A 10,387-nucleotide genomic window follows, 5' to 3' on the forward strand; every position below is an offset into this window, starting at 1 on the left:
TTAGATGGGAAGCCCAGTATCGGCTGGAAGAAGCTCAACACAGATGGTTCTTCAGTTGATTCTCTCGGATTGGCTGGAGGTGGAGGTGTGGCTAGAGACGAACAGGGTAATTGGGTGCTTGGATATGCCAAGAAAATTGGTCCAGTGAATAGTTTCCTAGCTGAGTTATGGTCCCTTAGAGATGGGCTAATCCTTTGTGTGGAAGCCCAGGTCCAAGCACTAATTGTGGAGATGGATGCCATAGCCTTGGTGGATGCGTTTTCAAACCAAACTAAATCTAATGCTGTTACTTCTTCATTGATGGAGGATTGCAGACATTTGGCAAGTCAGATCCCCCAAGTAAGTTTTAGACATGTTTATAGAGAAGCAAACATGTGTGCGGACCAATTGGGGAAGCTAGGAGCGTCCATGGAAACTGATTTTGTTGTTTTTTCTAGTCCTCTTGTGGGCATTTTTCCCTTCGTTGAAACTGACTGCCGTGGGCTGTATGTAAACAGGCTGTGTCCTGTATCTGTTTCCCCTGTTTAGTTGTTTTTTTATGTTACATCTTTTTCTACCAAAAATAAATAAATAAATAAAATAACAACAAAAATATTAATTTTTTTACTTTACCCTAAAGCACAATGGATGAACTATAACATTGAAAAAAGCATTAAAGGTAAAACGGTTTAACCTAAAGGCAAGGAATAAAGTGTATTTTATAAAATAATAAAAGTAGGACTAAAACTCATTTTCATTCTTAGACTTTCAGCAAGAAAGCAATCAGCAAAGTGCATCCTAATGCACTATCTATTTTTTGTGTTGGTAGAGCTCAAGCTTCTTGACAAGCATGATTGAACTTGATTAACTTGACTAAAACTAACAACCTAAAATCTGTTTATTTACTTATACAAATTAGTTAATCAAAAGAATAATTCTTTGTCAAATGCCTATCAAATCTATAGTTATTGTTGTTGTTTTCATCATTATATCATTGTTATTATGTTACCATAGATGTCGGCTAGTATGAGAATCTTAAATGTCAGATTAATGAATATAATTCAATCATGATGATAAGTGAATTTTTGTGACCGCTAAGCAGTGCGGGATGGCTGGTGCATTAGAGACTTTATGCGGACAAGCCTATGGAGCAGACAAATTACTATCCTATGCACTAGAGACTTTTTGTGACCGCTAATCATCATCTCTCTTATTCTGGTTTGTATCCCTATATATATCCTATGGATATTCAAAGACAAATTACTAATACTCATAGGACAAGATCCAACAATCTCACATATAGCAGACATACTGTGTATGCCTCATCCCTAACCTGTTTGCATAAGCTATACTTCAGCCACTAATTTGCTTTTACCAGATTCAGAGCCTGATCCTTCCAGTGCTCTTTAGTTCATTTGCAGCTCTATGTTTCCATATACCTTTTTGTTGGATTCTCGTTTTTAAATCAAAATTTGGAAGCAGTGCAGCTGCATTAGCCTCTGCTTCATCATAGTTGTTGGATGTGCTCATGCTTGGGGTATACATGAAGTACTCTTTTGCTTGTGAGAAAACTCGTCCCGTATTCTCAAAGGATGTCTTCTTTAGCATGAGGGAGTTATTTTTGCTTTGCTGTTGCTTTGGCTGCAATGGTTTGGTAATTTTCTATTTTGTTCTTTCTTTCAAGATTTTTGTAGTATTCATTTTTTGGCTACATGTATTGAGTCTCTTAGCATTTTTCTGCATGCCAATCATAATCCTCTTGATGGTGGTCGTTTGAGGGTCTTATTTTGCTTTCTGGGCTTTTACCTAATCCAAAATTGGAGACTTTAGTGCTTTCGCTATGGTATGCTTCTTTTCCATATTTACCATATGAGATTACAATAGAATGCTTCTAATTTTTCACTGCATGTAGTCTCAAAATTTCTAATTTGTTCTACTACATACCATATGGATTTGCGGCAACAGTAAGGTTGAGTTGGGAGCTGGGAATGCACAAGCAGCTAAATGACTGTTATAATGGTTCTTGTAGTTGCAGAGATTTATTGTAGCCGTGATTCTCTTCTTCTGCCATAATGTTTTGGTCTATGCCTTTCGCAGTAAGAAGGAAATTGCAGATATGGGTCCTTTGCTTTGTCTCTCAATAGTCATCTTTCAGGTAACTTTCTCACATTTGAGTTGGAGCTAAACTTTGGAAAATTATAACTTCTTAATTCTTATCAATTCACGCGATACTATAGCTATACTATCAAATACACATTAGTTCATTATTCATTTAGAATATTTCTTTGCAATTAAAAAGTTAACTAATGGAGTGTAAAGATTTAAAAAAGCTTACTCTTGGAAGTAATCTTCTTTCTGGGTTATAAAATAGACTTATATCATTATAATCATATTGTGTATATTTCTTCAAAATAGACCAGCATATGATACCAATGTAGAAGTGGTGATTCTTCCTTGATATTGCTTGCCATTAACTCACAAAGTTATTTTGTGCTATATATGCATCAGGGTCCCTAGAGGAAGTGGCTGGCAGGATATTGGAGCCTATGTAAATCTTGAGGCATATTATTTGGTTGGGGTTCCAGTAGGTGTTGTTTTGGCCTTCGTTGTACACTTGAAAGGAAAGGGTCTTTGGATTGGATTACTGACAGGGTCTACTGTAGAAGCATTTCTGCTTGCTCTTAAAACTATTTTCACAAATTGGGAAAAACATGTTACTAGTACCAAAAAAAAAAAAAAAAAAAAAAAAAAAAAAAAAATTCTACCTTTCTATATATTTGGTTTTATTTTTACACCTTCCTACAACTAAATTCCATGTTCAACTTGATCATATAGTATGAAAATTGAGAACCTTATAATTATTTGTGACTGAAATAATTGGTGTCCAATTGAGTTGAATGGACAAAATATTAGACTAAACCATTTTGAATGCTTAGTTGTATTTATGTTGACGTTTCCGGCATCAAAAGCAAAAGAGAGGATATTTGATGGAGATATTTAGTCTAGACTTCAGAGTTTATTGAGTTGAATAGACAAGATTTTTTATTGGTAAGATGTTCCCAAGGAGTCTAGTTTGGCTAATGCTAATTTTTATCCAACGTATGGAAGGAAAATACAATAATATCACCATTCCATTTCTCACAACCTGAAAGAGGAAAAAAATTTCAGTATTTTTTTTTGGGAACTCTTTCCAATGTTTTGGTTGTGGAAGATTTTAGAGTTTTAAGATTTAAACCTTACATTCATACCATTTTTGCTATTTTTGTAAGAGTGAAGATAGAATTGCCACAAATTTTTGTTATATGTATCTTTAAGTGTGTGCGTGTGTATATCTATAAAATCAAATACACACGAAAAGGTCAGTCATAAATTATGATAACATATTCAACGAATTGTTCACTCCTATGTGTCATCCCATAGGAATGAATAATATATATATCTTAAATTCAACCTAACTAAAAACATTAGATGACCACTGTGTTTGGCTAAACATGCCTAGTACTATATTAAGTCCCTCAACTGTGGCATGGGGAAGCACCGTACTGCTGTGATTTGATGTAATCTTTCATTATTCTATTCAATAAAATTTCTACCTCTATTTGGAAAAGAGAAACTCATGCTTGTAGGAATTATGCAGGATCCATCATAAATGTTAGAAAATTGAGCACTATGTTATGGGGAGTACTTAAAAATTTTCTCAATAAGGAAGGTAAAAATAAAATAAACTATACAAGGTATATCTTTCTTAAAAAAATAAAAAACAGCGACCAATTTTCCCAAGTCCAAATGAGGAGACTAATAAGAATGACATATATCAAATAATTGCCACGTGTTCACATCTTAATAAAATTTCAATTATAAGCTCCATCATTGGTCACCATGAAATTAATCTGTCCATTTTAGTTATTTATTTATTTATAATTCTAAGAAAAGGTAAAAAAAGAAAGAGGAAATGTTGAAGCTGAAGTTGTGGCTAAACGACAAGCAAACGACAAAAGAAAGAAGAAAACGACATCAGCTAATTCAGCACAGTTAGCACGTATGAAGGAAAGAAAGAATATTGTTAGGAAGTCCAGCTGTCAAGCACTGATTAGTTGAATTGGACTGTTAGTTAAGTTGTTAGGAGTTACTTATTTTTGCTGTTTTGGCGCCTTTTTCTTGTTGCTCTGTTATGCTATATATTGATATAGTTAGCTAATTATCTTGTACTCTGATGTTGAAGTAATACAAGAACTTTCATTCCATCTGTGTGAGTCTCTTTCTTTACAGGAAATGATTAAGATAGTGGGGGGAATCATTATCTTAATCATTATCAATGATTAAGATAGAACTTTCATTTGTTTGTATTGTTAAAAGTTTTAATGATAATTTTTGTATTTTGCCATAAATTTTAGCTAAATAAAAATGAATTTTCTTTCTTCAATTCTCTAACGACAAGACTAGGAAGGAAACTTTCTCTTTAATGGAAATATCTCATATGTGATCCGCCCCACCAAATCTGAAAATGTCTATTTTACACACTTACACACATGGTTCACACAATTGTCACTTTTGCACAGAAAGTTACAATTTTCAATTATTTCAAGTCATAATTTTAGTTCAAAAAATTGAACGTCTGTACTTTGTATTTAAATGGGTGAATGTAATAGATATTTCTTAAAAGTAATTTAAGCAGAGGTTCGTAGTCATAGGCTAGCTGATAACTGGTTACCACGAAACTACCTTGTCCTCCTCCATCGACTCAAAAAAGAAAAAGAAAAAGAAAAAGAAAAAGAAAAAAGCAATAAAGGAAAGGAGTGAGTACCAAGCTAAAGCTCTAAAAAAAGCAGTGGGAAAAGGAATAAATTCCCTTGAGGGTGGCCCAGGAAAAGTTGTTGACTTGACTAAGAACAGGGGCTGTGAAACTAAAATGATAATTTTTGTTAATAAAAAAAACTAAAATGAAAATTAATCCAATCTGCCTCTGAGGTTGGGGTTATCATAAGCTCCTTTTTTTTTTATTTTTTTTTTTATTTTTTTTTAAATTCAACTTTCTACCTAAGCTCATAGGACAATTTACTCTGTTTTAAAAAATATCCATGCTCTTCTAAGTCCTTGCTTCTTTTCAATAGCTTATCTTAACTGCATATGTCTTACATTGTGGCAATTATATACGCGGAAGAATTTCTAGTAGCCAATGTAAATAAATAACTGTTAGAGATGGAGAAGGGACCAAATTAGGTTATGCCAAATATATGCGCGAAAGAGTATCTAGTGGCTAGTGATAGATAAACAAAAGTTTAAGATGGAGAAGAAAGAGCAATAGAATATTCAAATTGTTTAAATGATGTTTGTTTAAGCTTATAGAGTAAACTGAATATCTAAAAAAAAATTTTTTGATAGCATCTGACAATTAACCCAAATCTCAAGACGGTTCAAGCAGTGATATTTCAACGAATGTATTATGCCCACAATAGTAGCCCCATCAAGGCTCCGATAGTACTCGTGGTATTATTCTTACCATCACGTAGCATGAGATCGATGACAATGAGTTCACCCCAGAAGTCCCCTTTTCCATTAAAATATATATATATATATATATATATATCAAGACGAATACTTAGAACATTACCATCAGCTCTTCTATAAAAAAAATGTCATTTTGACACACTAAAAGCCTACTTTATTATTTTACCATATCATTTTACATTATCTCATTCATCACATGTTTTATTCTTCAATTTTATACATTAAAATAATATTTACAACACATTAAAATAAGAACAAAGTTTCTCTCTAAACTACTTTGGAGAGAAACCCTACAAACTCATCATATATATTTATATTGAGTGTGAATTTTGAAAATCTAACCGTTAAATTGCATATTCTTATTACATCCTTAATGCTTACAAAATTTCAAAAAAATCAAAAATCAATTGCTATGTCATGAAATAAATGTGATAATTTCAAGTTTTTGTAATCTAAAGTTGTAAATAAAAAATAAGTTAATTGATCAAATAGTAAATATATTCGATTTGAGCGAAATTTGATATGCATGTTAAGAACATAAGAAACATGAAATTCAACGGTTAGATTTTCAAAATTCATAATAAAAAAGAAATATATGAGAAGTTTGAAGAGTTTTTCTCCAAACTAGTTTGGAGAGAAACTTTGTTCTTAAAATAATATATTAACTCCTTCCCATCATCATCAACAACAACAACAACGGCACAACCACCATTGCCGTAACAACGGCCACCAACAACCATTGCCGCAACAATACCGATAGCCACCACCGGCACAAACCCACATCCACCAAAGCCACCTTAAAAAAAAAAAAAAAAAATCTGCAACAACCCACCACATTCACAAACACAAAACCCATCCCAAATCAAACAAACCCATAGCCACCACTGTTGCAACAACGACCACCAACAATAACTACCGTAACAACACTGACAGCCATCACCGGTACAAACCCACATCCACCAACACCACCTTTAAAAAAAAAAAGGGCCAAACTTACATGCGCTTCACCAGTCGACCTGATCAGTGAGGCCAAACTCTATGGCAACGGCCAATCTCAATGGCAACAGTTTAGGCAGAGAAAAAAGAAGAAATAGAGAGAGAATGACAAAAAAAAAAAAAAAAAGAGACAGAGAGGCACAGAGAAAGTGATAGAAAAAAGGAAAAAGTAAAAAAAGAAAGAAAGAGAGAGAGAGGTGAAGCTTCTGGAGAAAGAAGAAGAAAAGAGGAAAAGAGAGTGACAGAGATGAAGGAGTGCCGGAGAAAGAAAGAAGAAAAAGAAAAAGAAAGAGAGAGAAGAAGAAAGCCATAAAGGATAAGAAAGAAATGAATAAAATTTTTTTTTTTTTTTTAGTATTCTCAATCTGTACCATTCCAAAGATAGAATGATACTATTCACATGCGGTAAAAATTATGAGATTTGGAACATCTAATGAGAGGGGTTTTTTGGTCTTTGTTGTGTCAAATGTCAAATATTTGAAATTTGACACACCTGATGAGAATGTTCTTAGTCCACCTCTATTGATTTAAATAATAATAATTTTAAAAAAAATAAAGCATAGGAGTAAGAAACGAGGGGATTGGAAAAACTGCACTCGACTAATCATCAAAGAAGTAAAGGCAAAAGTGTAAACTTGACTGAAAGACAGATGTAAAGTTGTGAACACACACATGAACAAGAGATATAAGAGCATCCACAGTAGTGGATGCTAAAAATTTAGCTATTTGGCATCACAAAAGTTACTTTATCTGTTTTACCTACTCACTTTACAAAACATGCTGTAGCAGTGGATTTATTTTAACTTTCAACACAATAAAATAATATATCTACTACAATAAAATAATATATTCACTACAATAAAATAATATATCAAACCCAATAAAAATTAATTTCCCAATAACCCACAACACAACGATGATCATCCACAATCCATAGCAACCATCAAAACCATCATGATCACCCACTAGTTCACATCACCCACAGCACCATCAAAACCCAGAACCACCATGATCCACCACCGACAACCAATCAAAAAAGAAAAAAAAAAACCCACTATGATCAACCCAACCAAAAGCCCACTAGATCATCCACAATTGACAAAAGCCACAGTGATTAACCCAACCAAAAACTCAGATCAAACTCAGATGGATCGGCAGCATTCCATGATCACCCACTAGTTCACATCACCCATAGCACCATTAAAACCCAAAACCACCATGATCCACCACCAACAACCAATAAAAAAAAAAAATTAAAAAAAAAACCCATTCTGATCAACCCAGCCAAAAGCCCACTGATCGGCGGCTTAGGAGTTCAACGAAGTGGGTCAGTTGGTGGCTCGATGATGTCGAGCTTCGCTGGGCGGTGATGGTGAGTTAGGCCGGTGGATAGAGAGGTGAGAGTTTGAGAGAGTGAGCCTGAGAGAGTTTGAGAGAAGGTGAGACAGAGAGAGGTGAGAGCTTGACAGTGAGTCTAAGAGGGAGAATAAAAGAATATAAAAAATAAAAATAAGCAAATATTATGTTAATCCGGCTGAGAGTAATTTTTTTTATTATTTTTTTATAGCTCTTAGCTACAGTGCACAACCATATATAGATGTGCACTGTAGCAATGAAGGTAAAAAATTTACCTTTTAACTCCACTAATGTAATATGGATTTTTGTGTTTTGGTGAAACTAAAATAGCTATATAGCTATTTAGCTTCACTGTTGTGAGTGCTCTAACAGATTTTGATTTAGCATTGAAATATAATATAAAGTTAAAGTACACCATTTTATTTAAAAACTTAAAGTTTACAAGATTGGATCAAATTATATTACAATAATCACACACTATTTTCATTATCATTTAATGTAAATTTTTACTAACACATATTTACTCAACACATTATATACATAAAAAAGTTTCAGAATAATCCTAATAGAAAAATAAGAATTAAAATTAAATAAATTAAATAAATAAATAACAATTAAAAATGAAGAAGGAAGTTTATATAAATAAAAAGGTAAATTGCAAATTGCACCTCTAAAGTTTGGGAGTGTTTGGATTTTACACCTTGAAGTTTTAGAATTTGAATTTTACCCCCTGAAGTTTAGGGTGTTTGGATTTTATACCCTAAAGTTTCAAAATTTGGATTTTACCTTCTAAAGTTTACTAGTGCTTGGATTTTACACTCCCAAATTATGAAACTTTAGGGTGTAAAATCCAAACACCCCAAAACTTTAAGGAATAAAATCCAAACACCCCTAAAATATGAGGTAAAATCCAAATTCTGAAATATCAGGGTATAAAATCTAAACACTCTCAAACGTTAGGGAGTAAAATCCAAATTCTGAAACTTCAAGGTGTAAAATCCAATCAACCCCAAACTTTAGGAGTGTAATTTGCAATTTAACCTTAAAAAAAAATAAATAAATAAAAATTGGAGATGAAAGCAAGAGCAAACAAATTTTCTAATGGCTTTATGTGAGCTTTGTACTCTTTAAAGAGTTTTGATAGTATCGCAAAATCTAATGATAATTTTTATTTTTTACCATAAATTTTACCTAAATAATTTTTTTTTTTTCTTCTTTCTTCAATTCTCATACGCAGTATGCCCACCACATCTGAAAAAAAAAGGAAATTTAAACAGCTTCATATTCATAGCTGGCTACCGTGAAACTACTCTGTTTCTAAAAAAGAAGAAGTAATGGGAAAAGGCAACTGAGACTGGGAAAAGGCATTTGACTGAAAACAGGGGATGTGAAATTGTGAACACAAACACACGGAGAAAGAAAGAACAGAGTACAATCCTTTATTAAACAGCCTATAAATATCAATTGGATCCGGCTTTGTTTCAAGTGGGTTTCGAGCATTACAATCACAGTTGGTCTTCTCTAATTTCAATTTCCAAATATGTAAGTGTCATTTTTCACACTTATTCATCCCTTTTATTTCTTCCCTTTCAATTTTTTTTTTTCTTGAAATGAAAAATCCATATCAACTTGTTTTCTTCTTCCTAATTGCCGTGAAGCAAGAGTTTCAACTTTTGTTTGTTTCAAGGTTTGAACCTCGAGTTGGTTTTCTCATTACCAACGAAATGAATGAATAAAGCTTCAAACAAAAGTTTGCTTTCTAAGATTAGAGTTTTTATAAGAGTGCTTAAATTCCGTAGTCTTTTTTTAAAAAAAGAAAATCTATTAAATTATCTTTGTCTCATTTCCTATAGTTAAATAATTTTCAGTCGTCCCTTCTTTGGAAAAACAGATACAAAAGAAAAAAAGAAAAAGAAAAACAGGAGTCGTTGGATTGTCTGAAACCGGAGTGTTTTCAGGAGGTTTTGGAGACCATCGCTGCTGTAATTCCTTCTCACAAATGGGTAAGTTCTCACTTTTAAGTTTTAACACACAAACACAATCATCTCTATTTATTATTACCGTTTCACTCCCTGTCTGAAACTAAAATCCCACTTCACATCGTTTTCTTCTTCCCTTATTTAATTATTTAATTTTATTTATTTTTAATTGGTTGTACTTTTTTTCATCTAAATTTCCAACAGCTACAATGAAGTGTAAAAGAGAGTCTTTGTCGTCACCATCTTCTTCTTCAACACGTCAATGGAAATACGATGTATTTCTTAGTTTCAGGGGTGAGGATACCCGTAATAATTTTACTGACCATCTATATGTTGCTTTGCAACGAAAGCACATATGTTGGAAGAAAGTCACTATAGTTTCTTTTGGGTCAGTTGAGATATGGGCTTTTGGGTTTAGTAGAGATAGTATCTCCTTTGGGTTGTTGGTGGGATCAAGGTAATTGAGTGAGCTTTGTTGAAGATGGGCTTTGTGCACAAAAAAGAAAAGAAAAGAAAAGTATCTTGTAAGTCAGTTTTACTAGAGTTCTCTCATGTAACATGTTCGGATC

The 10,387-nt window shown here is 33.0% G+C and overlaps 1 protein-coding gene and 1 long non-coding RNA gene across 3 annotated transcripts; both read left to right on the forward strand.

Annotated features, from left to right (window-relative positions):
* The first annotated feature begins 658 nt into the window (after nt 1–658).
* Nucleotides 659–2,710, forward strand: LOC115958845 (protein DETOXIFICATION 1-like). Of its 2 annotated transcripts, none has more exons than XR_004084693.1 (3): nt 659–1,822; nt 1,945–2,134; nt 2,488–2,710. XR_004084693.1 is itself a non-coding variant. In XM_031077098.1 (3 exons), exons 1-3 carry the CDS (start codon nt 1,508–1,510, stop codon nt 2,494–2,496), a joined length of 261 nt encoding a protein of 86 aa, XP_030932958.1. In that variant the 5' UTR covers nt 659–1,507; the 3' UTR covers nt 2,497–2,710. The 2 variants fall into 2 exon arrangements, 1 of the variants encoding a protein (XP_030932958.1); XM_031077098.1 differs by having other exon boundaries at nt 659–1,633; nt 2,009–2,134.
* Nucleotides 2,711–9,091: 6,381 nt separating this feature from the next.
* On the forward strand, nt 9,092–10,358 carry LOC115959201. Its single transcript, XR_004084798.1, has 3 exons — nt 9,092–9,381; nt 9,731–9,842; nt 10,023–10,358. It is a non-coding gene; the product is annotated as an uncharacterized LOC115959201 (long non-coding RNA).
* The last annotated feature ends 29 nt before the right edge of the window (nt 10,359–10,387 follow it).

Source organism: Quercus lobata, chromosome 9, assembly GCF_001633185.2.
Source record: "Quercus lobata isolate SW786 chromosome 9, ValleyOak3.0 Primary Assembly, whole genome shotgun sequence".
Taxonomy (NCBI): domain Eukaryota; kingdom Viridiplantae; phylum Streptophyta; class Magnoliopsida; order Fagales; family Fagaceae; genus Quercus; species Quercus lobata.

Excerpts from the sequence above, each read along its gene's own strand:
- LOC115958845 (XM_031077098.1), top strand. The coding sequence starts at position 1,508 with ATGCTTGGGGTATACATGAAGTACTCTTTTGCTTGTGAGAAAACTCGT. Across the intron at positions 1,634-2,008 it reads GCTTTGGCTGCAATGGTTTG|TTGCAGAGATTTATTGTAGC; the intron begins GTAATTTTCTAT and ends TGGTTCTTGTAG.